This window comes from Podarcis bocagei, assembly GCF_964188305.1.
Source record: "Podarcis bocagei genome assembly, chromosome: 18".
Taxonomy (NCBI): Eukaryota; Metazoa; Chordata; class Lepidosauria; order Squamata; family Lacertidae; genus Podarcis; species Podarcis bocagei.
The window spans coordinates 7039850-7067326 of NC_138144.1; the positions used below are offsets into that span (position 1 = coordinate 7039850).

The 27477-nt window shown below is 48.7% G+C and overlaps 2 protein-coding genes across 2 annotated transcripts in view; both read right to left on the reverse strand.

The window, feature by feature from the left end:
- Positions 1-27477, reverse strand: part of LOC308577477 (vomeronasal type-2 receptor 26-like) — a 34098-nt gene extending 6621 nt beyond the window's left edge. The window contains exons 1-2 of the mRNA XM_081177686.1: positions 27048-27477; positions 359-800 (exon numbers count right to left, since the gene is read on the reverse strand). Coding sequence (XP_081033812.1) covers positions 359-585 — 227 coding nt within the window. The 5' untranslated portion in view covers positions 586-800; positions 27048-27477. The remainder of the gene's footprint in view (positions 1-358; positions 801-27047) is intronic.
- LOC308577480 (vomeronasal type-2 receptor 26-like) lies at positions 10427-26837 on the reverse strand. Its single transcript, XM_081177689.1, has 6 exons — positions 26607-26837; positions 25537-25828; positions 24434-25243; positions 15710-15937; positions 14710-14836; positions 10427-11373 (listed from the first exon to the last, which is right to left on the reverse strand). Exons 1-6 carry the CDS (start codon positions 26831-26833, stop codon positions 10475-10477), a joined length of 2583 nt encoding a protein of 860 aa, XP_081033815.1. The 5' UTR covers positions 26834-26837; the 3' UTR covers positions 10427-10474.

Consider the following 27477-nt stretch of genomic DNA (forward strand, 5'->3'; position numbering starts at 1 on the left):
AGGTAGATTAGAGACAATTTTATTGACGGAAGAGAAGCACCAAATACCTCAGTCCCCTTTTAGTTACATATGGGGCCTGGTGGCTTGCAGGTTTGAGTGTGTGGTAAAATTATAATTTTGTCCATATTCTGGATCAGAAACTACACGAATGAGCACCCCCCCCTTTACTAGAATCTTTGACTAGACACCCCTCCCCAGCTCCCAGCTCCTCCAACAGCAAGCCCAATGGTCAGGGCAGGGTAGTCCTGCAACACCAGCCCTTGGCTCCCCAGCCCTGAGAAAGGGGCTCTTTCCTTGATAAATAGGAACCATTACAAGGACTGGAGGACCACGAAACCATCTGCATATAAGTACATACGCTTTAGTCCTGGTGAAGGGTGTCTGAGAAAAGACGTATGCAGTTTCTGTACGAAAGCGTTTTGGAGATATGATCCCACTGATGAGAAAGTGTCCAGGCCGGTAGTAACTGCGAGCATCCGTTTGATCCCTGACCAGATTCAAGGGGCACTTCGCCCTGTGGTTCCCGCAGACTCCAAAGGGCATCATGAGCAGCAGAAGCAGCAACAGAAGGAGCAGGGATCTCATTCTGGCTCTGCCTCCTCCTCCTCTTACCTGCCAAGGAGACAAAGCAGAAGAACCCAAAGACTCCTGCAAGGCCAGACTGCCTGCGCTTTCCCAATCTGGGTGGTTTTCAACTCTACCTTCGGAGCTAGGAAGCGCAAGGCAGGCACACCCCTCTTTCGCCAGCTCTGCATCTTCACTCAATCTGTCTCCAACACAGGAAATATTCTCTGCACCAACTTTTTCTTTCCCAGACACAGCACAATTAATATTGTCATATTGCTTTCCGAGGCTCATGCAATCTCCAGAAATATCTCCTGGGCTTTCAGAAGATGAGATGACTATAATTTTGATTATTCCAAGTGGAATAAGTTTCATCACAAAAACTTTCTGAAGTTTTGAATGGCTCAAGCGGCAGGTGCAGAGCTGGAGAAAAACATGATGATGAAAAGTCAAAAGGTGTTTTTGTGAATTGGAAGTTTGGCCTGAACTTTGCTCCCAAGGACCAAAGAAGGAGCTGGATCCGACCATGGACTCTCCTTCCTTGGAGGTTCTTAAGCAGAGTTTGGATGGCCATCTGTTGGGATTCTTTAGCTGAGATTCCTGCATTGCAGAGGGTTGGACTAGAGGACCTTGGGGTCCCTTTCCAAGTCTCCCATTCTATGATTCATTGGAGGTTTTTAAGAAGAGGTGGGAGAGTCAGGGATGGACAACAGCCAGATGAAGGAGTCCCAGCCTTGAATCCCAGGCATCCAAAGCCCTTTTAAAATGTGGGGGGAGGGCAGAGGCTGTGATTGGGTTCTTTTTTCTATTTTGATTATATCTATTGTGGTTTTATATTTTGATTTTGTTCTGTGAAGCACCCTGAGGCTTCCAGGGAGAGAACAGGATATAGATTCAGTACATCAGTAAATAAAGGAATAAATATGAATAAATAAAAATGAATAAATGAAGAATGAGGAGAAATGCCATCCTCAGTACTGTCAACGGGATACATGGTGGTGGGATCTTGTTTCCTGGAGGCTGCTCGTCGGGAAAACATGGAAGCCGTCCTAGGTGCCTCCAAGGGAATGAGGAAAAGGACGAGGTCTCTTTGCGACTTCCTTGGTTATGTGGGTTTATTAGTATTAAAATAAAATAAAATAAAATAACAAAACAAACAAACAAACAAACCGCTCCACAGGGTAAGACTCCCAAAACCGGTTAAGACAGACCTTGAGATCTGGATCACGTTTCTGGAACGCTACAATGGAGTCTCCTTATGGCAGGAAATCCTCAACCTGTCCTCAGATTTCCAGGTTCACTGATGCTGCTGGGTCCTTGGGCTTCAGTTTATTCTTTAGGGGACGCTGGTGTGCTCGACAATGGCCAGCAGAGGTGCAAGGCGAGGCTATCACGTGGGATCTCACTTTTCTGGAGTTTTTTCCCCCTTAGTTGTGGCTGTTCACATTTGGACTGAGGAGTTCCAGAATTGCCGGGTGTGCTTCAGAACTGATAACCAGGCAGTGGTCAACATACTGGCTAAACAGTCATCGCGTTCCGAGAGGGTGTCGTGCCTACTCCAATCATTCGTCCTCCAGTGCCTCGCTTCCGAGCATTAGCTCCCAGGGCTCAGCCACTGCCAGAACCCGTTCCGGAGCACCTGTGGATCCTTGGAGACGTGAAGTGATTAAGGGAGCATGAGCATCTGTCGCACCCTCTACGCTTAGATCATATAAGAAGGTCTGGTGTGATTTCATGGGGTTCAGGTCCAAAGTATCCTCCCTTTCCACCAATGTTACACCCTCCACAGAAAACATTCTGCAATAGTATTAGCATCTGTCGCACCCTCTACGCTTAGATCATATAAGAAGGTCTGGTGTGATTTCATGGGGTTCAGGTCCAAAGTATCCTCCCTTTCCACCAATGTTACACCCTCCACAGAAAACGTTCTGCAATACTTAACACACCTTCATGGCCTAGGTTGAGCCTCGAAAACTTTGAGGATACACATAGCCGCTATCACATTCTTTGGTAGACCCATGTTTTTCCACAGTCACCTTTGTTGAGACACCAATTCACAAGGGCACTGCGCAAAGCTATTGATGCCTGTGGTTTATCTTCCCAGGATTATGCGGCACACTCATTCAGGATTGGCGCCGCCACAACAGCTGCACGCTTGGGCCGGCCAGCGGATAAGATTAAGGAAATGGGCCGGTGGAAATCCGAGGCTTATCAAGGTTACACTCGTTAGAATGCGCTCTGCTCCTTTACCTCTACTTACCCATATTTTTCTTTCCTTTATTCTCAGCCGTTCTCAGAAGCGTCTGGATTTGTGGCCATGGTATAGTCCATTCGGCCCACGTACGGCCAGTTAGCTGTGGCCTCACCCCTAACCTTGGATTGCCACCTGGAGTGCGAGTTTCCTGGTTTTCGAGACGAGGCATTGCTTATGCCATTGCTGAGAGGGAGAGACGAGGCATTGCTTATGCCATTCCTGAGAGGGAGAGACGAGGCATTGCTTATGCCATTCCTGAGAGGGAGAGATGAGGCATTGCTTATGCCATTCCTGAGAGGGAGAGACGAGGCATTGCTTATGCCATTGCTGAGAGGGAGAGATGAGGCATTGCTTATGCCATTGCTGAGAGGGAGAGACGAGGCATTGCTTATGCCATTCCTGAGAGGGAGAGACGAGGCATTGCTTATGCCATTCCTGAGAGGGAGAGATGAGGCATTGCTTATGCCATTGCTGAGAGGGAGAGATGAGGCATTGCTTATGCCATTGCTGAGTGCGAGTTTCCTGGTTTTCGAGACGAGGCATTGCTTATGCCATTGCTGAGAGGGAGAGACGAGGCATTGCTTATGCCATTGCTGAGTGCGAGTTTCCTGGTTTTCGAGATGAGGCATTGCTTATGCCATTGCTGAGAGGGAGAGACGAGGCATTGCTTATGCCATTGCTGAGTGCGAGTTTCCTGGTTTTCGAGACGAGGCATTGCTTATGCCATTGCTGAGAGGGAGAGACGGGGCATTGCTTATGCCATTCCTGAGAGGGAGAGACGAGGCATTGCTTATGCCATTGCTGAGAGGGAGAGACGAGGCATTGCTTATGCCATTGCTGAGTGCGAGTTTCCTGGTTTTCGAGATGAGGCATTGCTTATGCCATTGCTGAGAGGGAGAGATGAGGCATTGCTTATGCCATTGCTGAGTGCGAGTTTCCTGGTTTTCGAGACGAGGCATTGCTTATGCCATTGCTGAGAGGGAGAGACGAGGCATTGCTTATGCCATTGCTGAGTGCGAGTTTCCTGGTTTTCAAGACGAGGCATTGCTTATGCCATTGCTGAGAGGGAGAGACGAGGCATTGCTTATGCCATTGCTGAGTGCGAGTTTCCTGGTTTTCGAGACAAGGCATTGCTTATGCCATTGCTGAGTGTGAGTTTCCTGGTTTTCGAGACGAGGCATTGCTTATGCCATTGCTGAGTGCGAGTTTCCTGGTTTTCGAGACGAGGCATTGCTTATGCCATTGCTGAGTGCGAGTTTCCTGGTTTTCGAGACGAGGCATTGCTTATGCCATTCCTGAGAGGGAGAGACGAGGCATTGCTTATGCCATTGCTGAGTGCGAGTTTCCTGGTTTTCGAGACAAGGCATTGCTTATGCCATTGCTGAGTGCGAGTTTCCTGGTTTTCGAGACGAGGCATTGCTTATGCCATTCCTGAGAGGGAGAGACGAGGCATTGCTTATGCCATTGCTGAGTGCGAGTTTCCTGGTTTTCGAGACGAGGCATTGCTTATGCCATTGCTGAGAGGGAGAGACGAGGCATTGCTTATGCCATTGCTGAGTGCGAGTTTCCTGGTTTTCAAGACGAGGCATTGCTTATGCCATTGCTGAGAGGGAGAGACGAGGCATTGCTTATGCCATTGCTGAGTGCGAGTTTCCTGGTTTTCGAGACAAGGCATTGCTTATGCCATTGCTGAGTGTGAGTTTCCTGGTTTTCGAGACGAGGCATTGCTTATGCCATTGCTGAGTGCGAGTTTCCTGGTTTTCGAGACGAGGCATTGCTTATGCCATTGCTGAGTGCGAGTTTCCTGGTTTTCGAGACGAGGCATTGCTTATGCCATTCCTGAGAGGGAGAGACGAGGCATTGCTTATGCCATTGCTGAGTGTGAGTTTCCTGGTTTTCGAGACGAGGCATTGCTTATGCCATTGCTGAGTGCGAGTTTCCTGGTTTTCGAGACGAGGCATTGCTTATGCCATTGCTGAGTGCGAGTTTCCTGGTTTTCGAGATGAGGCATTGCTTATGCCATTGCTGAGAGGGAGAGACGAGGCATTGCTTATGCCATTGCTGAGTGCGAGTTTCCTGGTTTTCGAGACGAGGCATTGCTTATGCCATTCCTGAGAGGAAGAGACGAGGCATTGCTTATGCCATTGCTGAGTGCGAGTTTCCTGGTTTTCGAGACGAGGCATTGCTTATGCCATTCCTGAGAGGGAGAGACAAGGCATTGCTTATGCCATTCCTGAGAGGGAGAGACGAGGCATTGCTTATGCCATTGCTCAGTGCGAGTTTCCTGGTTTTCGAGACAAGGCATTGCTTATGCCATTGCTGAGAGGGAGAGACGAGGCATTGCTTATGCCATTGCTCAGTGCGAGTTTCCTGGTTTTCGAGACAAGGCATTGCTTATGCCATTGCTGAGAGGGAGAGTTGCCACGTTTGGCCCTCCTGACATCCTTATCCTTCAATTAGGGGGAAATTAACTGGTTTGCAGAAGAAGTGTGGACTTGTCGTGGCACATAAAAAGAGACTTGGATGAGATTGCTGCCTGGTGTCCCGGAACAACGGTGTTCTGGTCCTCCTTCCTGAAGAGAATGGTGTGGCACGGTATGCAGAACTGTATGGCCATTGGAAAATCCAGGAAACTCTTAAATCGTGCAATAGCCCGTTGGGTGCACTTTTTGTATGGCCGAGTCACCTCTCATGACCGTATCCGGATTGGCGACCAAGCCTTGCACCGGAGTGATAGGGTCCATCTTTCAGACCAAGGGAATGACATTTGGTTAACTAGCATCAGCAGCAGCATCAGGGATTGGTTACAGCTGTGAGGGTATTGGCGGCGAGCCTTTAGGCATTGGAATCATGTGTTGTGGTGTGTCGAAGGGCTAGGTGTGGCCATCGCCTATGCCTTCCATTTTTAGGGGTATTCCGTTAAAGGAATCTGGGGGGTCGTGTATTCCGTCCGATGCCTGCTTGGCGGGAGGCCATGGCACGACCCTCGGTGACAGCAGGGGGGAGCCTATAGTTGGATGAGCATCAACGGGATCCACCCACTGGTGAATAAACCCACTTGCTTTAGAGATCCAATGCCTAAGCCAATCCCTTTTCATTGCTGTAATCAATAAAGTTGTGGCCTTTTCCAGCCCATCAACCTTATATCCCGTGTCCCTGTGTCTCCATTTCACTTCGCGGGGGTCGGGTCCTCGAACCACAATTGGTTATTATCAGTTGATTCGCAGGCCAGGAGGAAGGTTGCGCAGGGCAGCCTGGGAAGGGCAAGGGAAAGGCTGGGAGGAGAAGCCTTCTCTCTTTCTCCCTCAAGTTTATGTGGAAGAATCCAAATACGTGTAGAGAAAAATAAAATGATAGGACACAGGATCCATGTTTGTGAGAAGAAGGGGCAGCAAAGCATGCTGGGAGGAAGGACGTGAGGGAAATGAAACCTAATAAAGGGTAATTTACCAATAAAGCTAATGAGTGAAACCAAACAAAAGACAATTTGGGATTAATTTATTGAGTTATACATTGGAAAATGAGTAAATTTCAACTACAGGACGCAGGGTATTTGTCTGTGAGAAGATGGGCAGCAAAGCATGCTGGGAAGAAGGACGTGAGGGAAATGAAATGAAACCTAATAGAGGTTAATTTATCCATAAAGCTAATAAGCGAAGCCGAACAAAAGACTCCTTGAGATTGAATTATTTGGTTATACACTGGAAAAACCATTTTCAACCAAATTTCAAATTTATTGATGCTGGGAATCGACCATTGGCCTGACAGAGCTGGCAGTGCATGCTGGGAAGTCTGCCCCCCCGAACGTGGAGGTGGCGGAGGCTGGCGGGAGTCACAGGGCCTTTTGAAGGTGGCCCCTTCCCCTCCGAGGGCATAGAAAGGCCCGGCCAAGTGACCCTCCTCGTCCGCCAGGGACACCAGCGCCTGCAGCCCGTCCAGCTGCACTCTGCACGCCCTCAGAGGCCGGAGAGGCTGGCAGGGGCAGGGCCCCCAGGTGAGCCCGGGAGAGAGAGGGGCCCCTGGGGGGATTGGCACTCTGCACGCCCTCAGAGGCCAGAGAGGCTGACAGGGGGAAGGCCCCCAGGTGAGTCCGGGAGAGAGAGGGGCCCCTGGGGGGGATTTGCACTCTGCACGCCCTCAGAGGCCAGAGAGGCTGACAGGGGGAAGGCCCCCAGGTGAGTCCGGGAGAGAGAGGGGCCCCTGGGGGGGATTTGCACTCTGCACGCCCTCAGAGGCCGGAGAGGCTGGCAGGGGCAGGGCCCCCAGGTGGGCCCGGGAGAGAGAGGGGCCCCTGGGGGGATTTGCACTCTGCACGCCCTCAGAGGCCGGAGAGGCTGGCAGGGGGAGGGCCCCCAGGTGAGTCCGGGAGAGAGAGGGGCCCCTGGGGGGGATTTGCACTCTGCACGCCCTCAGAGGCCGGAGGGGCTGGCAGGGGCAGGGCCGCAGGTGAGCCTGGGAGAGAGAGGGGCCCCTGGGGGGATTTGCACTCTGCACGCCCTCAGAGGCCGGAGGGGCTGGCAGGGGCAGGGCCGCAGGTGAGCCCGGGAGAGAGAGGGGCCCCTGGGGGGATTTGCACTCTGCACGCCCTCAGAGGCCAGAGAGGCTGGCAGGGGGAGGGTCCCCAGGTGGGCCCAGGAGAGAGAGGGGCCCCTGGGGGAATTTGCACTCTGCACGCTCTCAGAGGCTTCATAGTCTAAGCTCAGGGGGCTCTCTGAGCCGGCATCTCTCTGGGGGGTGAGGGGTTTCTTCCCATGGGTCAACATCCTTCTTAAATTGTGGTGCCCAGAACTGGACACAGTATTCCAGGTGGGGACTGACCAAGGCAGAACAGAGCTCAGTCTTGGAAGCCACTGGGATTAGTAGCAATAAAAGTAACAATAATCACAATAAGAAAGATAGTAATATTAGGCTTGGTTAACAAATGTTTTTAAGAACATTGTTCACACATATTTGTACTGATTAGCTCTGTGTGGATTGCAATCACTTATTCATTGTTGTGCGTAGTAATTTTAAGTGCATTCTTAATATTACAATCAATGTGCAATACTGTTAAAATGCATATTTTCTTTAAATATAAACACAGAAATACGGTAAATGAAGCTCTCAATTCATCGGATGATGACCTGTGCCACAAAGAGGGAACCAGGCAGAGGGCCTTCTTGGTGGTGGCGCCCGCCCTGTGGAACGCCCTCCCAGCAGATGTCAAGGAAGTGAACAACTACCTGACTTTTAGAAGACATCTGAAGGTAGCCCTGTTCAGGGAAGTTTGTAATGTTTGATGTATTTATCGTGTTTTTCTTATTCTATTGGGAGCCACCCTGAGTGGCTGGGGAAACCAAGCCAGATGGTGGGGTATAAATAAATTGTTGTTGTTGTTGTTACACTAGATTTAATGAACACTCTTATCAGAGTGCCCTGGAAATTGATGGCCATAGTCTTTTATATACTAACCTTTTATGCTCTTCCACATCCGTTTAATGCTCCGAAACCCCTCTTTTAGCTTCTTTTAGACTTTTATGTATACTTTGTGTTTTAATATTTTTTAGCTTTACGTTTTACAGATTGGAAATGACTGTACCCCACCCTACTGATGCTGGTCTACTACCGTAATAAAGATTTGATTGATTGAAATGAAAAATCCTATAGTAATGCTGTGATTGGACCCCGAAATAATATAATACAGGGTGATTCATAATGAAATATACAGTTTCCAGATCCTGTAAGACAGGCGCCGACACGGAAAACAGCTGCGAACCGTGAGGTAGATGTACTCATAAAGTGATGGAGGTGATAGTGCGCGTGTCACGTGACTAGTCAGGCGAAATGGCTGCGTCTGCAGTGAAGAAGGCGTTTTGTGTTCTTGAATTGAGCAAAATGGAGTTTGTTGTGCAAGGGCATTTGCAATTGCGATGTGTGTTGTGTGACAAACGGTGCATACATAGAACATCTGTGACTGTTTCGAAACTACTTTAAACATTCCCCTACAATTCTGTCACAGGTAACATGAGATATATTATATTCTTTTTTATAGTGTGTTGAAACTGTATACTTCATTATGAATCATGCTGTATAATATAATATAATATAATATAATATAATATAATAATATAATATAATATAATATAATATAATATAATATAATATAATAATACATACATCGTACTTTTCCGTGTGTACGACGGGGAAAATGGGATCCCCCATTTTCTTAATATTGAGTCCCCCAAAATAGGGGGTGTCTTATACACGGGGGCATGTTCTACACGGGAAAATACAGTAATATGTAATATAATATAATATAATATAATATAATATAATATAATATAATATAATATGAGAGCTAAAGGTAAAGGGACCCCTGACGATTAGGTCCAGTCTTGGCCGACTCTGGGGTTGCGGCACTCATCTCGCTTTATTGGCCGAGGGAGCCGGCGTACAGCTTCCGGGTCATGTGGCCAGCAGGACTAAGCCGCTTCTGGCGAACCAGAGCAGCGCACAGAAACGCTGTTTACCTTCCCACCAGAGTGGTACCTATTTATCTACTTGCACTTTGACGTGCTTTTGAACTGCTAGGTTGGCAGGAGCAGGGACCGAGCAATGGGAGCTCACCCCGTCGCGGGGATTCGAACCGCCGACCTTCTGATCAGCAAGCCCTAGGCTCTGTGGTATAACCCACAGTGCCACCCGCGTCCCAATGTAATATAATAATATAATATAATATAATATAATATAATATAATATAATATAATATAATATAATAATATACCTTTCCCCAAATTAATATTTCATTATAATTAATATTAGTAATAATAATGAAATAAGTCAAGCCAGAGGCTCCTCCCAGCTCTGCCTTGCCCTGCCTAGTGGGCGTGACCACTCTCCACTAAACCCCGCCCCACCTCTCCCCACTTTCCACTGCTGCCTTTCGCGACCGATTGCCTTCCCCAGCTCTACTCGCCCCACCTCCTTTCACAATGACTCGCCCAGATTGGCGTAGGTGGCCTGCCACTCTCGTGATCGCCGGAGTTCCCTCTCCCCTCTCTCCCCGGCTGCCTCGCCCGCCCCTAACCCTGGCCAGTGCAATAAAATTCATTGGATCCCAGTCAAGGCTTTGCTACTCGTTGGAACAGGGAGCAGAGCTTACACAATACAGAAATTAAACCAACAGACTATGGAAGATGTCTTAAATGAATTTCTCAGTTTATTGATTTACAAAGCTTAGGAGAAGGAAATGATGTGAAGTGAGCTTATGAATGATAGCGCGTAAATGTGGGAAATGGAGCATAGAAAAGTGAATACATAGAACTGGCATAACCAAACAGTATTGTGGAATATTAGAATTGAGATGGTTAATAGGTAGTCATGACAAAGCAAACAGACTCAAAAACCTTTTAAATCTTTTTAAAATTATTAAAAGATAATAGTTTACAAACTAAGGGCAGTACACCAGGACTTATTGTAATCCTTGGCAAAGTAAGGAACCAAGGACGTTCCTCCCATCTTACGGTTCATGTGAACAGGACTACATAAAACCGGGGCTAAGAATAAACATAATCTCTTTCAGAGGTGGAAAAGGAGCAACATGGATGATCAGGTGTGTTTCCTTTAGGCACTTCTGTGCATCGGGAACATGGAATGTTTTAAGAATCAGATGTCCCCTTAATTTCTGGTTGTCAGGTGCTCCTTTGTGTTCAGATCAGGCCTCAGCACAATAATGTAGCACTTGGGAAGGAAGATGCAGCCCAGAAGCCCAGCACTGGAGGCCAACATAGAGAAGATCTGCACGGCCACCATGTACTTGCCCTTGGTGCTCAGGTAGGTGGGCACAAAAGACACCCAAACACTGCAGAAGACCAGCATGCTGAAGGTGATCAGCTTGGCTTCGTTGAAGGAGCCGGGCAGCTTCCTGGCTAGGAAAGCCACCGTGAAGCAGGTGGCAGCCAAGAAGCCCAGGTAGCCGAGGGCAACGTAGAACATGGTCACAGACCCTTCGTTGCATTGCAGGATGATCTCTTCCACCTGGGAGCGCATGTCGGGCTCTGGGAATGGGGGAGAAGAGCCCAGCCAGATGGTGCAGATGAGAACTTGCCCCCCAGAAGAGGAGATGACAATGGAGTTGGCCAGACTCTTGCCCAGCCATCTCCTCACCCTGTTCCCGGGCTTTGTGGCCAGGAAGGCCAGCACCACCGTGATGGTCTTTGCCAAGACAGAAGAAACAGCAGCTGAGAAGATGATGCTGAAGGCCGTTTGTCGGAGAAGGCAGGTCTCTTTCCTTGGGCGCCCGATGAAGAGGAAGGAGGACAAAAAGGAAAGCAGGAGGGAGACGAGGAGGGTGTAGGAGAGGTCCCGGTTGTTGGCTTTGACTATGGGAGTTTCCTTGTATTTAATGAAGATTCCCAACACAGTGCCTGCTGTTAAGGACAAGAAGAGGGCAACGGAAGCTAAAAACATTCCTAAATATTCTCCATAAGTCAGGAAGGTGGTAATCTTGGGGACACAATGATCTCTGTCCTTGTTTGAATGGTGATCTTCTGAGCATTTGGTGCAATGTTCTGCATCTGGGGAAGAGAAAAAGAGTGGCTGCAGCATCACTTACATCCCTAATGATCTGAACTCGATTACATTTTGAAGAAATCCTAGATTTTCTTCAAAATTTGTTTTTGCCAAAAATCTCAGAAACCTCATCAGGAGGGCTTTAAACTGACTAATGTGGGGGAGGGAGACAGTGCTCCTGAAGGTAGGAGTCTATCAATTGATGAAGATGATCATCCAAATGTCATAGACCAAATGGAGCAAACAGCACGCAGACCTAGTGGTGGGAGGAAAAAATCCTTAAATAAGAGACACGGGGGAATGATTAATGGACTTCAATGTCTGTACACTAATGCGCAAAGCATGGGAAATAAACAAGATGAGCTTGAGCTCTTGGTACAGCAAACTAAATATGACATAATAGGCATCACTGAAACCTGGTGGGATAAGTCCCACGATTGGAATGTAATAATGGGGGGATACAATCTATTTCAGAGAAACAGACCAGACAAGAAAGGAGGAGGAGTGGCGTTATATGTCAGGGATGTGTATACCTGTGAAGAGATCCAAGATTTAGAACCTCAAAGCCAAAGTGAGAGCATTTGGGTCAAAATTAAGGGAGAGAAGAAGAACAGAGACCTCATTGTGGGAGTTTACTATAGATCCCCAAGCCAAACAGAGGACATAGATGATGCCTTCCTGGAACAGATGGCCAAGCATGCAAAAGGAAGGGAGATAGTAGTAATGGGGGACTTCAATTACCCGGATATTTGTTGGATGTCAAACTCAGCCAAGAGCATAAGGTCAAACAGATTCCTCACTGGCCTTGCAGACAACTTCATTGTCCAGAAAGTGGGAGAAGCAACAAGAGGAACAGCCATTTTAGATCTGGTCCTAACCAATGTTGATGACCTGGTTAGTGGGGTAGAAGTGGAAGGATCATTAGGCGCGAGTGATCATGCTCTTCTGAAGTTTACTATACAGCGGAAAGGAGCAGCCAAGCATACTAGGACTCAATTTCTTGACTTTAAGAAAGCCGACTTCATAAAACTTAGGGAAGTGCTGGGTGAGATCCCATGGACAGTAATACTAAAAGGAAAGGGAGTTCATGATGGCTGGGAGTTTGTTAAGAGGGAGATAGTAAAAGCACAACGTCAGGCAATACCAGTGAGACGGAAACATGGAAGGTGCTTAAAGAAGCCAGGGTGGCTATCTAAAGAACTTTTAACTGAGTTAAGATTAAAAAAGGATGTTTACAAAAAATGGAAAAGGGGGGAAACCACCAAAGAGGAATTTAAACAAATAGCCAGCATGTGTAGACACAAAGTCAGGAAAGCTAAAGCACAGAATGAACTCAGGCTTGCTAGAGAGGTTAAAAGCAACAAAAAAGGCTTTTATGGGTATGTTCGTAGCAAAAGGAAGAACAAAGAAACAGTGGGGTCACTCAGAGGAGAAGATGGTGAAATGCAAACAGGGGACACAGAAAGGGCTGAACTCCTCAATGCCTTCTTTGCCTCAGTCTTCTCCGATAAAGAAAACAATGCCCGACCTGAAGAATTTGGAGCAAATGATTCAGCAAAGGAAACACAGCCCAGAATAACTAAGGAGATAGTACAAGAATACTTGGCTAGTTTAGATGTATTCAAGTCTCCAGGGCCAGATGAACTGCATCCAAGAGTATTAAAAGAACTGGCAGATGTGATCTCAGAACCACTGGCAGTCATCTTTGAGAATTCCTGGAGAACAGGCGAAGTCCCGGCAGACTGGAGGAGGGCAAATGTTGTCCCTATTTTCAAAAAGGGGAAAAGAGAGGACCCAAATAATTACCGCCCAGTCAGTCTGACATCAATACCAGGGAAGATTCTGGAGCAGATCATTAAGCAAACAGTCTGTGCGCACCTAGAAAGGAATGCTGTGATCACCAACAGTCAGCATGGATTTCTGAAAAATAAGTCATGTCAGACTAACCTGATCTCGTTTTTTGACAGAATTACAAGCCTGGTAGATGAAGGGAACGCAGTGGATGTAGCCTACCTTGATTTCAGCAAGGCATTTGACAAGGTGCCCCATGATATTCTTGTAAAGAAGCTGGTAAAATGCGGTCTTGACTATGCTACCACTCAGTGGATTTGTAACTGGCTGACTGACCGAACCCAAAGGGTGCTCATCAATGGTTCCTCTTCATCCTGGAGAAGAGTGACTAGTGGGGTGCCACAGGGTTCTGTCTTGGGCCCGGTCTTATTCAACATCTTCATCAATTACTTGGATGATGGACTCAAGGGCATCCTGATCAAATTTGCAGATGACACCAAACTGGGAGGGGTGGCTAACACCCCAGAGGACAGGATCACACTTCAAAACGACCTTGACAGATTAGAGAACTGGGCAAAAGCAAACAAGATGAATTTTAACAGGGAGAAATGTAAAGTATTGCACTTGGGCAAAAAAAATGAGAGGCACAAATACAAGATGGGTGACACCTGGCTTGAGAGCAGTACATGTGAAAAGGATCTAGGAGTCTTGGTTGACCACAAACTTGACATGAGCCAACAGTGTGACGCGGCAGCTAAAAAAGCCAATGCAATTCTGGGCTGCATCAATAGGAGCATAGCATCTAGATCAAGGGAAGTAATAGTGCCACTGTATTCTGCTCTGGTCAGACCTCACCTGGAGTACTGTGTCCAGTTCTGGGCACCACAATTCAAGAAGGACACTGACAAACTGGAACGTGTCCAGAGGAGGGCAACCAAAATGGTCAAAGGCCTGGAAACGATGCCTTATGAGGAACGGCTAAGGGAGCTGGGCATGTTTAGCCTGGAGAAGATGAGGTTAAGGGGTGATATGATAGCCATGTTCAAATATATAAAAGGATGTCACATAGAGGAGGGAGAAAGGTTGTTTTCTGCTGCTCCAGAGAAGCGGACACGGAGCAATGGATCCAAACTACAAGAAAGAAGATTCTACCTAAACATTAGGAAGAACTTCCTGACAGTAAGAGCTGTTTGACAGCGGAATTTGCTGCCAAGGAGTGTGGTGGAGTCTCCTACTTTGGAGGTCTTTAAGCAGAGGCTTGACAACCATATGTCAGGAGTGCTCTGATGGTGTTTCCTGCTTGGCAGGGGGTTGGACTTGATGGCCCTTGTGGTCTCTTCCAACTCTAGGATTCTATGATTCTATGATTTCTTCCTTATGGTCATTCCTTTCAACTCTCTTCCAGGATGTAATGAAGGTGATTGTAAAGACGTTGAGGAAGGAGCCACATTCCCGAATGTCTGCAGAAATCTCACAAAAAGTGGGTGAGACTGGATTTCTGCCCTGTGTTTACTCTCTCCAGAAATACCTTCCCCCTTGGAGTCACCCACCTTCCTGGGCGGAGAAGGTCCCTTCCGCACACCGAGCACAGGCATAGCAGCAAATGGGCTTTCCTTCTAGAACCACCTTGGCATATCCAGGTCGACATTTTTCATTACACCTGGAACGAGGCACGGCCTACCCAGAAAGACAAGAAGGTGCAAGAAAGAGGAACAGTTAGGAGTATTTGTGTGTATGTTACTCCCTCATAGAGTGAATTCAAACGGATCTTTGGGCTGCAGCCTTTGACCCCTCATCAGGGTCCTTTCAACCCCCCACTGACCATTGGGGTGACCAGAATATCTTGTTCTTCATAATTCGTTCAGGACAACTGAGGTTTGCACCACAGAACTCTGTTTCCTCTTCTCCATTTACCTGATTCCCTGCTTAATAAATCTTCAAAGAAAATGGCAATGGAGTCTGAAATGTGATTTCCCCAAAGTTCAGGATTCTGATAATCTCTCAACCACTAATTTAATATGACTTTTCCAAATATTGGTTTCCCTCTCTCTGTTCTTGAGGCATGCAAGGTTTCCTCTTGTTGCTGATCTATTTCCTTAGTTATTTCTAGTTCATGTGCCATTTCTTAATGTTAGCCTTATATTACAATAGGCAATTTTTAAAATAAATTATCATCCTTCACCAAAAACTGTGCACTTCTCAATTCCTGCACATACAATAGTTTAACATTTGCAACATCTACAAGTGAGCTTACTCCACAAATTAAAAAATCCACAATAAATCAGTAATTATCATTTCTAAAATAAATTGATTTCTATATTTCTGCATGTATGAAAGCCCAATAGTTCACTTTTACTAGGGGCTTTCCCTTTTCTTCTTATCTACGTAGTCCATTTGGTTAAAGATTCGGTTAAAGTAGGAGTGGTGGTTGCAGCTGTTATTGACGGTCAAGACACCGTTGGTCAACCTGATATGGTCATTTTTCAGCGGTTGTTTAAGGAAAAACATAATAAGCATCTCCTAGCCTTCTCCCTTTGTGATTTACCCTACCTTATTGAATTTCTTGGGCCACTCAATGGCTTCTGGGTTAATGGTGAACTTTATGCCAGCAGACGTCTCTCTCCTTATATTCCCAATTTTTAAAAGGTCACCCGACTGATTGGGAGACATTACCCAGTTCATAATATCGAAGTCTGCTGGCAGCTCCCAGTTCTCATCCAAGCACAGCTTGCCTCTGGAAGTATTCAGACACCGGATTTCTCTTAAGAAAGGGTGAAGCTGGAATGACAGGGGAAAGCACCAGCACTGAGAAACCTGGAAGCCAAGATGGATATCTCAGTTCTACTCCCACTTTTCCTTTTTCACTTTGGAAAAGTGGGACATTCTGGGATCAAATAAAACAGAGCAAAAGGTGAAATTGATAGTGAACAACAACACTTTGACTGATAAGTTTGATATAACTAAAGGCACTAGACAGGGGTGCCCATTGTCACCATTGATATTTATAATGGTCCTGGAGGTATGAACTAAGAATTTGAGAGAATTGTCATACGTGAGAGGGATAAAGATTGGAGTAAAGGAGTATAATTTGGGCAAGTAGCAGGATTTAAGCTCAATAAAGGTAAAACTAAACTGTTAGTAAAGAATATGGTCACGGAATTGCAACGTGGATCAGAAATTATGGTTGCAAAAGGAAGTGAAATATCTTGGAATTTGGTTAATACCAAAAAATATTAATTTGTTTAATGATAATTATGAATCCACATGGAAGGAAATCAAGGGGGACTTCGAAATATGGAGCAGATTAAAGTTGTCATTTTCTGGTAGAATATCAGTGGTAAAAATGAATGTATTACCCAAGATGTTATTCCTGTTTCAAACAATTCCAGTGTTCAAAGGACAGGTGTATTTAAAGAGTGGCAAAAAGTAGTATTGAGATTCATCTGGCAGGGGAAAAGCCAAGGATGAAATATAAATTGTTAATAGATTAAAAAAGAAAGAGGTGGATTCGCCATGCCAGATTTGAAACACTATTATGAGGCGTCCTGTCTCTGTTGGTTAAAGGAATGGATAACGATGGAGAATACAGATATTTTAGATGTGGAAGGTTATGATAACAGATTTGGGTGACAAAGTGAAAGTTCATAGAGGTTTCCTGAACCATGTGATTAGTATCTAAAAAAGAAATAAATAAAAACCTATTAGAAAGGAAAACACCATGGTGGATCTCACCTATTGAGGTACTGACGGTACAAAAATTAAATACGGAGGGAAGGTGGGCCACATATAAAGGCACTTTGGTGGAGACCGAGAAAGCTTTTAAACTTAAACCATATTGTCAGAGCTGCTTGAAGATCCTAGCTCACAGAGGATCACGCTAGCCAGCGATCATTAAGTAAAAGTCTTTATTGAATTACAGTTTCCATTCTCACGCTGCTGCGCGCAAACTCTACGTCTAGTAGCTAGATCGGCGAAGCTCCGTCTGAATCTCCGCCCCTTGTGCACCAACTTAATATCCTAGCCTTGCTCCACCTTTTCCGCCTGACTGTCCTCCTCTGGGTCCCTCTACCCCCCGGGGCTTCTTCCTTCCGGGATTCTTCTGACGCTGACCCGGACCCTCCTGCCTCCTTGCGCCGGGCTTTAGGACCTGGTTCCCTTTCGGGGCTGCTTACTGCGCCGCCTTCCTCTGCATTTGAACTTGGCGCGCGCGCCCAACCTTCCACCTTCCTCTTAACCGTTTCTTCGCTCCCCGATGGAGGTGTGGCCACTCCTGACTCATGCCCTCCCTCCTGTGGCGAGCTGCCAGCGCTTCCCTCCTGGCTCCCTTCCTCTTCCCTGCTTCCTGGCGGTGACGCTGGTCCCGATTTCCAGCTGCTCCCCCCTGAGTCCCTTCTGGCTCTATCTTCCTGGGGTGCCCCCCTTGACTCCCCCCTTGCCCTGGCCACTGGTGCTCCTTTCTGTGAATCCTCTGATTCACTGGAAAGACTAGGAGATCTCGGGTCGTCGTCATCACTCATCTTTTCTTCTGCTTCCTCCCCTTCGCTCTCTGTTTCCTCCCTTGCCCGTGCCTCTGCTCCTAAACCCCTGACATCCATCCCCCCCTCGAAGCCCCCCATTCCCCCCTCCCCTCCTTCCGGTGCTGGAGCTGGGGGCTGCTGTTGCAAAGGGACGAACGTCGGATATCGGTCGCTTCCCGTGGCGGGCCTCCATCTGAAGTCTTCCGGTTCTTCCTCCCTGCTCTCGTCGACGACAGTCACCTCCGCTTCCATCTCTGTGCCGCCGTGCTCGAAACCAGGGTCGTCCCCGAAAATGTCCATGTCCGTCTCTCCCTCACTTCCTCCTGGCGGCGTTGCTCGTCCTGGACCCTCCAGCCACTTCCTGCGCCACTGCTCCTCTGGTCTATCGTCCCACCAATACGAGGGTTCTGAGGCAGATCCCGAGGGTGACCCCTCCGGGGAACGGACGTCTCGTGTCGGTTCCTCGTCCGAGTCGAACCCCCGGAACGTGCTGGCCGAAAGCGTGGGCGTGAAAAGCCAGTCGTCGAAAAAGTCTGCTGGCATAGGTCTATGTGGGAAGAGGGCATGAAACTCGTCTTTGAGCAGAGGTTCGTCTAAGGCGTAGCCCGGCACCCAGCTGTTCGCACTGGCCGGGGTGCCCTCCTTGGCGAGAAAGTATTCTACCCCCTCTTCCCCCCATCTGGAGTCCAAAATCTCCGTGACTTCGTTGATGCGCTCCTTCTGTGCCACTCCCGCGTGCCCTGTTCTGTCTCTGGCCGGACTCGGCGCCGTTCCGGGTTCCTGGAACCTGTGCGGTGCCTTGTAGGGAGTGAGCACCGATCTGTGGAATACCGGATGCATTCTGGAACCCTCCGGAAGTGCCAGTCTGAAAGCTACCGGGTTGACCTGCTCTTCGACTTGGTAGGGCCCCAGTTGCTTATGCCCTAGTTTCTTCTTGGCCAACGACCTGGCCGGCACTGCGTGGGCTGCTAACCAAACCCAGTCTCCCACGTGGAGCTCTTCTCCAACCCTTCTGTGCTTGTCTGCTTGTACCTTGTATGCATGCTTGGCCAGCTCCAGGTGGCGCCTCAGCTGATCATGGACTTCCTGCAGCTCCGACGCGAACGCATCTGCTGTCTGCGGCTCCCCCTCCCCCATTCTTTCCAGTCCCGGGAAGGTTCTGGGGTGCCTCCCGTTGTTGGCGAAGAACGGCGTGACCCCCGTGGACACGTGCTTCGTGTTGTTGTAGGCGAACTCGGCAAGCGGCAGGTAATCCACCCACGTCGCAGGCTGTTGATTTGCATAACATCTCAGGTACTGCTGCATGATGGCATTGACCCGCTCCGCTTGCCCGTTGGTCTGCGGGTGTCTCGCCGACGCCAGGTTGATCTTGACGTTCAGGAAGCCCATCAGCTTCTGCCAGAAATTCGAGATGAACTGCCGCCCCCGGTCGGACAGAATAGACCGTGGCAGACCGTGAACCTTGAACACGTGGTCTATGAACAGTTTGGCGGTTTGCTCCGCCGTGGCCACCTTAGCACACGGAATGAAATGGGCCATCTTGGAAAACAGGTCCACCACCACCAGCACTGCCGTCTTGCCCCTTGAGCTGGGCAGATCCGTGACAAAGTCCAGGGCCACCCTTTCCCAAGGTTCGACCGGAGTTTGCAGCGGTTCCAACAGTCCGGCCGGCGGTTTGTGCACTGGCTTGGCCCTCTGGCAGGTGTCACACCTCGCCACGTAGTCTGCGACCTCCCCTCTCATTCCAGGCCACCAGAAATCCCTGGCTACTAATTCCACCGTCTTCTCCTTGCCAAAGTGCCCGGCCGTGGGCGCGTCGTGCAGCTGCTGCAGCACCTTGGCTCGAAGTTCGTCTCCCGGCACGTAGATGGCCCCTTTACGGATGAGCAATCCATCTCTTAGCTGGAAACCGTCGGCCGCTGCCTTGCCCCTTTGCACCTCTGCCATCTTTGCTTGTGCGAAGGAGTCCCCCTGCAACGCTCGTCGCACCGCCTCTAGGTCCACGGTCGCCGCGGCGCACGCCCACACTGTCGGTGCGAAGATGTGCATGGCGGCCGCTGGTGTTGCGTCCTCCAGATACTGTGCCTTACGGGAGAGAGCGTCTGCCATGATGTTGGTGTCCCCCGGGACATACTCTATTCGGAAGTCGAAGTTCGCAAAGAACTCAGCCCAACGTATCTGCCTCTGGTTCAGGAACTGTGCCGTGCGCCAGTGCTCTAGATTCTTGTGGTCCGTGCAAACCTGCACCGTGTGCTTGGCGCCGATTAGAAAGTGCCTCCACGCCTTGAACGCTGCGTGAATGGCCAGCAACTCCCTGTCCCATATGGTGTAGTTCTGCTCGGACTTGCTGAGCTTCCTGGAGTAAAACGCTCCCGGTCGCCACACCCCCTGCGGGTCTTTCTGCAGCAGGACCGCCCCCACGGCTCTGTCCGAAGCGTCTGTCTCCACCCTCATCGGCTTGCTGGGGTTGACATGAAGCAGCTGCTCTTCCGACGCGAAGAGACGCTTGAGTGCTTGGAAGGACTGCTCTGCCTGCTCTGTCCAAATGAACTTCTTTTTCTTGGAGCTAAGCGTGTCAGTGATGGCCGCCGTCTGCATCGCGAAGCCCTTGATAAACTTGCGATAGAAGTTCGCAAAGCCGACAAACCGTTGGACCTCCTTCCGGTTGCGCGGGCTCTTCCAATCCAACACCGCTCGAACCTTGGCGCTGTCCATGGCGAGCCCCTTGTCAGACAGCTTGTAGCCCAGAAAATCCACCTCCGTCACGTCGAATTGGCACTTCTCCAGCTTGGCGTAGAGCCTATGTTGCTTTAGCCTGCTCAGCACTTCCTTGACGTGTTTGTCATGCTCCTGCTGCGACTCCGAAAAGATCAGGATGTCATCTAAGAAACAGACGCACGTCTTGTAGAGAAGTCCCGCCAACACGTGATGCATAAATGCTTGAAAAACGTGGGAGCCATTTTGCAATCCAAAAGGCATAACTCTATATTCGTAGGTCCCCAGTGGCGTGAACATGGCTGTCTTCCACTCATCACCCTCCCGCATGCGAATGAGGTTGTACGCCCCCCGCAGGTCCAACTTGGTGAACACTCTGCCCTTCCGTACCTTTGCGAGGAGGTCGTCAATTCGGGGCATGGGGAAGTCCGATGGCCTAGTCACACTGTTCAAAATCCTGTAATCCACTACGAGTCTCTTTTGGGGCGTGTCCCGCTTCTTAACAAAGAATACGGGACTGCCCCCCACTGCCTTGGACTCCCGGATGAAGCCGCGCTGCAAATTATGATCAATGAACTCCTTGAGTTCTTGCAGTTCGTCCTCTGACATGGAATACAGTCTCCCTTTAGGCAGCGCCGCCCCCGGCAGCAGGTCAATATTGCAGTCATATGGTCTGTGAGGGGGTAGCCTGTCTGCCTCCTTCTCGCAGAACACTTCCAAAAATTCAGCGTACTTGTGGGGAATCGCTTGCAGCGTGCCTAGCAGCAGCTGTGACTCCTCTTCCTCTCCTTCCTGCCTGGGCACAATGCAGTGTTCAGCACAAAAGGAAGAGCCGAAGGTCAGCTGCCTCTGGTACCAAGCCATCGTTGGGCTGTGCTTGTCCAGCCAACTCATGCCCAATACAACGGGCGTGTCAGATAGTTGAGTGACGTTGAAGCTGATGATTTCTCTGTGATTCCCAAGTCGCATCACCATTGGTGGCGTCTGCTTCACCACTTGCCCCCCGAGCAGCTCCCTGCCATCCACCGTGACAACCTGCAGGGGCAGTGTGGCCGGTAGCAACTGCACAGCGTGCCTGTCGACAAAGTCCTGCCCTATAAAGTCCGCATTGCTGCCTGAGTCAATGGTGATTGGCACGTCTATGGTGATTCCATTGGGCAGCTGGAGAGATGCTGTGAGCCTCACTACTGGTTTGGGCGGGAGGGGGTTCACGGGCTGTAAAATCTCTGGGGACTGCGTCACTAACACGTCTGGCTGGGCCCCAGTGCCTCTTCCTCCAGCCAGACTGTGTCGTTTCCCTGCTGTGGTCCTCCTTGCTGCGTTGCTGCAGTCACCATTGCTGAGGCTGCAGTGAGCTTGTGGGGCCTCTGGGGACACTCTTTTGCCATATGCCCTGGTTCCTCACAGACGTAACACTTCCTGTTCCCTCTAGGAGGCTTCGCTTTCACTGCTGCCGGTGCTAGGGCTCTGGTTGCTGACTGAGCCCTTGCACCTCCAACCTCCATAGGTTCGGCTCCTCCTCCTGGCGGAGGCGTGGATTGCGCCCGCGCTGCTTCTCTGGGAAGGAAGGAGGGGCCCCCGGCTGGTTCGCGCCCTCCACGCCCTTCGTCCTTGCTCCACGGACGTCCTTCCAGCCTCACCCCCACTGCCAGTGCCCTCTGAACGACCTCCTGGGTGGTTCGGGGTCTCTCCCCCCTCGCGATCTCATCTTTAATCGAGTTGTGCAGTCCCTCCCAAAAGAGGTCTCTTACAGGAGCCGAATCTCTGTCCCATTCCAGGGCACTGACCAAGGCGAAAAAGCGGGCATGATACTGCCTGACGCTGGCCCTCCCTTGTCTCAGCCCATGCACCTCCTTCCGTGCCAGATCCACGTCAATACTTGATAAAAAGCACCCATCCATCGCTTTAATAAAGGCATCCGCATTCTGGAGCGCCGGATCCTTATCTCTCCATAAATTACGTAGCCATGCTTTCGCATCCCCATGCAGATGGGACATGATGAACCCCACTCTCTCTTGTTCATCTCTAAAGTCTTTATGCAGCAGTTGCAGTGCGCACAGTACGTCGGCTCTAAAGTTGGGATACTGTTGCAGGTTCCCATCGAAGTGAGAGACCAGCCCGCCTGTCCGTCTCGCCAACCCAATTCCCTCCTGCCGGGGTGTCTGCTTTGTCAGCACGTCTAACCTGACCTGGAGATCCCTGCAGGCGGCAGCTGCCTCCTCCTCTCTCTTCCTGGATGCGAGAACCTCGGCGTTCAGTTGTGCCACTGCTTTTCTGAGGTCCTCTATCTGCTGCTCAGCCGTCATGTCGTCTGCCGTTCGTGAGCTCGCTAGTAGGCACCTGTTTCTCTCCCCTCCTCGAGGCTGTAGATGCCCACAATGGTGAGACGGAGCTTACTGTCAGAGCTGCTTGAAGATCCTAGCTCACAGAGGATCACGCTAGCCAGCGATCATTAAGTAAAAGTCTTTATTGAATTACAGTTTCCATTCTCACGCTGCTGCGCGCAAACTCTACGTCTAGTAGCTAGATCGGCGAAGCTCCGTCTGAATCTCCGCCCCTTGTGCACCAACTTAATATCCTAGCCTTGCTCCACCTTTTCCGCCTGACTGTCCTCCTCTGGGTCCCTCTACCCCCCGGGGCTTCTTCCTTCCGGGATTCTTCTGACGCTGACCCGGACCCTCCTGCCTCCTTGCGCCGGGCTTTAGGACCTGGTTCCCTTTCGGGGCTGCTTACTGCGCCGCCTTCCTCTGCATTTGAACTTGGCGCGCGCGCCCAACCTTCCACCTTCCTCTTAACCGTTTCTTCGCTCCCCGATGGAGGTGTGGCCACTCCTGACTCATGCCCTCCCTCCTGTGGCGAGCTGCCAGCGCTTCCCTCCTGGCTCCCTTCCTCTTCCCTGCTTCCTGGCGGTGACGCTGGTCCCGATTTCCAGCTGCTCCCCCCTGAGTCCCTTCTGGCTCTATCTTCCTGGGGTGCCCCCCTTGACTCCCCCCTTGCCCTGGCCACTGGTGCTCCTTTCTGTGAATCCTCTGATTCACTGGAAAGACTAGGAGATCTCGGGTCGTCGTCATCACTCATCTTTTCTTCTGCTTCCTCCCCTTCGCTCTCTGTTTCCTCCCTTGCCCGTGCCTCTGCTCCTAAACCCCTGACATCTATGATCAAATTGAAGGTTTTTCTTACAGGGTGGCTGCAATATCATCAAGTTAATGACATATTCAGTGTGGATAAGAGGATGGTGGCAGGCAAAGATGATGGACTTTGCAGAACTGGCCAAACTAACCTGCAGGATTTGAGAACAGGCTGATCAAAAATTTCAAAGGGATTGGTGTACATTTATTGTGTATTTGAATAATAATTGTAAAAATTTGAAGACACTAGCAGGATTGAAATATATCCTACAATGTGGGCAATGGAAGCTAAAGAACTAAATTGCGAGACAGGACTTGAAAGCGGAAAACCTGCTGAAGGGAAGTCAGATGCTTGGCAGAGCAAAAAGTTTCTGTGTTTGTTATTGTATTGCTGAAAATATTGTTTAAGGAAGAAAATAATAAAAATATATTATTATTTTTTAAAAAAGGAATGTCCCACTTTTCCTTAGAATGTCCCTATTTTCATTGGAGAAATGTTGGAGGATATAGACTTAATATAATATTTTTAATGTTTCATATTTTAGTATTAATTTATTTATGTTGGGAGCTGCCCAGAGTGCTGAGGCAACCCAAAAAGATGTGTGGGGTATAAACAGTGATATATTTCTAGCAAAAAAGCTGCCGGAACTCACCATGAACACCTCCTTCTTAGAACGGCAATGGCACCCACCTGAGAGGTGCCAGAACTGAGTTCCAGCGAGTTCCCCTCTGAAAGTAGCCCTGGCTATAAACAGTAAGATTATCATTATGGAATGGGATGGTTCTATTTTCATCAGAGATATGTTGGGCGGTCTGCTACTATTACTAATACTAACTCTGATATTTTATAGGTCTATCCCCGTCAAGATCAGCATCTGTGTGGACTGCAGTTTGCAAAAAGGGGAAGGAAATACCTGCCACGGTTGTAGCCTTTGGGGTCCCCATTGCTCTCCTTCCTCCACCATCAGCCTCCTCTGGGATCTAGATGAAAGCGAAGCATGCAAGGCCTGAGCCACAGCTTGAACATGGATGTAAATGACATAGCTGTCTAGAGACAGGGTAAACTCACGCTCCTCTTGGGGCAATAGCTGCAGTTCCTCCTCCTCTCTGCATCTTATCCTTCCTTTCACGGACAACAGATGCTTTGAATATGAACACTGAAATGCTTGATAGAAATAATCCCCAAGATAGGTCTGCAATTTATATTTGCCACCTTTGCTGCTCCTTATTCCGGTCTGAATTGCAAAGGACAGAGAACCATGGAGGTGCTGGAATAAATTTGGAGCGATGTAAATGCCAACTCTGATTCCTAGAAAAGCTGTTGTGATCCAGACTTTTGCCCCTATTTCCTTCTCATAAAACAAGTTTGTTGTCAGGGGTACAGTGATGCCCATTATATTGGTTGCATAGTAAAAAAATACCCCAACTTGTCTCCATAGGAAAAAAGGTTCCCCAGGCCTGATAAATTGATCCATATCATTTTCTGGTACTCTTTTTGATAAAGCAATGCAGATCCCTTTGCTGAGCATCAGAGGTTTCACAGAGCTCAGAAATCTTTCTCCACTGTCATTGTCTGGAGTGAAGAGGCCAATCCACGTCCATCCAAAATACAGGAGCAATTCAACAATCCCCTGGTACTGACTTTCCTCTTTGGGAGTCATCCGGTAGACAAAAGGGAACAGGGTTTTACCTTCGAGAACCTGGGCAGTGAAGCCATAACTGATCTAGCAAGCAAAGCAAAGATCAGCAATTTATTTTACTTTCAGCATAAGATTTTTAATTATCTGAAATGACTGATATCTATCTAAATCTCTGCTGGCTGAGGCTGATGGGAGTTTTAGTCTGAAACATCTGGAGGTGTCAAGTTGGTGAAGGCTCAGATTTGAAAAAGGGATGTTGGATCCATAGCTCAGGATTTTCCCATTTTTAAAAATGTCTGCACTTGACCCCTCCAAAGAGAAAGTAGAATTTTATGCAGTTGAAATTCTCTTTCCCTCCATGCTCTCCCACTACTTACCTGTGGGATTTTGTAGATGCCTGACAAGGCTGAAATCACTCTTGAGATGAAAGTGTTGCTGCTTTCAAGAACAGCCAGCAGGTGATTCTGTTCTCCACAGTGATAATTGGGAATATTGCATCCACTGCCTGCAAGCAGCTCTAGCATGGCGTCCGAAGTCATCCTTGCATCGAAATAGTTCTCATAGAAGTTGTAGCCCAGGGTGATGTTGGGTAAGAGGCTGAGATCCTGGTTGATCTCTTGGATGGTGACCAGGAAAGACATCACGTGCCGGATTTCTCTATCTGCCCCCCTGCAATAAATGAATTATTTAAAAAGAGTGAAACTTCATATTCATATGAATGGGAGGGAGGAAGCATTATATGATCCACAAAGATTAGTATTTATTTATCCTTTTGCATTAATATCAAACCTTTTCCTGTCTAGCATAGAACAAAAATTTGGAGATCTCTGCTCCATGACCGGAGCTTTGATGCAAACAGCACACAGAGCTGTTCAACAGTGGAAGAGACTCCCTCCAAAGGTGACCATGTGTCATGGATGCTTCAGGTGAGATTCTTCCGGGTTCCTTCCATCTCTACAGCTCTATGATTCTGTTCTACTATGGTTTTATGAGTAAGAAATGAAGGCGCCCCTCAAAAATTGTGATATACTGGGAAGTTGCTGCAAAGGCTGCTTTTTTTGCAGTGGTCTTTGGCTTCTTGCAAGGGGCTAGACTATAGGTAGATAAGAGACAATTTTATTGATGGAAGAGAAGCACCAAATACCTCAGTCCCCTTTTAGTTACATATGGGGCCTGGTGGCTTGCAGGTTTGAGTGTGTGGTAAAATTATAATTTTGTCCATATTCTGGATCAGAAACTACACGAATGAGCACCCCCCCTTTACTAGAATCTTTGACTAGACACCCCTCCCCAGCTCCCAGCTCCTCCAACAGCAAGCCCAATGGTCAGGGCAGGGTAGTCCTGCAACACCAGCCCTTGGCTCCCCAGCCCTGAGGAAGGGGCTCTTTCCTTGATAAATAGGAACCACTAGAAGGACTGGAGGACCCCAAAACTGTGAAGTACATACTCTTCAGTGCTGGCGAAGGGTGTCTGAGAAAAGACGTATGCAGTTTCTGTAGTAAAGTGTTTTGGAGATATGATCCCAGTGATGAGAAAGTGTCCAGGCCGGTAGTAATTGCGAGCATCCGTTTGATCCCTGACCAGATTCAAGGGACATTTCGCCTTGTGGTTCCCGCAGACTCCAAAGGGCATCATGAGCAGCAGAAGCAGCAACAGAAGGAGCAGGGATCTCATTCTGGCTCTGCCTCCTCCTCCTCTTACCTGCTAAAGACACAAAGCAGAAGAACCCAAAGACTTGCAAAATCAGACTGAGTGGGCTTTCCCAATCTGGATGGTTTTCAACTCTACCTTCGGAGCTAGGAAGCCCAAGGCAGGCACAGCTCTCTTTCGCCAGCTCTGCATCTTGTCTCAGTCTGTCTCCAACACAGGAAATATTCTCGGCACCAACTTTTTCTTTCCCAGACACAGCGCAATTAATATTGTCATGTTGCTTTCCGAGGCTCATGCAATCTCCCGAAATATCTCCTGGGCTTTCAGAAGATGAGATGACTATAATTTTGATTATTCCAAGTGGAATAAGTTACATCACAAAAACTTTCTGAAGTCTTGAATGGCTCAAGCGGCAGGTGCAGAGCTGGAGAAAAACATGGTGCACAGAAATCAAGGGGTGTGTTTAGAAGTTGGAAGTTTGGCCTGAACTTTGCTCAAAACCACAAAGAAGGAGCTGGATCCGACCATGGACTCTCCTTCCTTGGAGGCTTTGAAGCAGAGGTGGGATGGCCATCTGTTAGGGATGCTTTAGCGTTGCAGAGGGTTGGACTAGATGACCTTGGGGTCCCTTTCCAAGTCTGCCATTCTATGATTCATTGGAGGTTTTT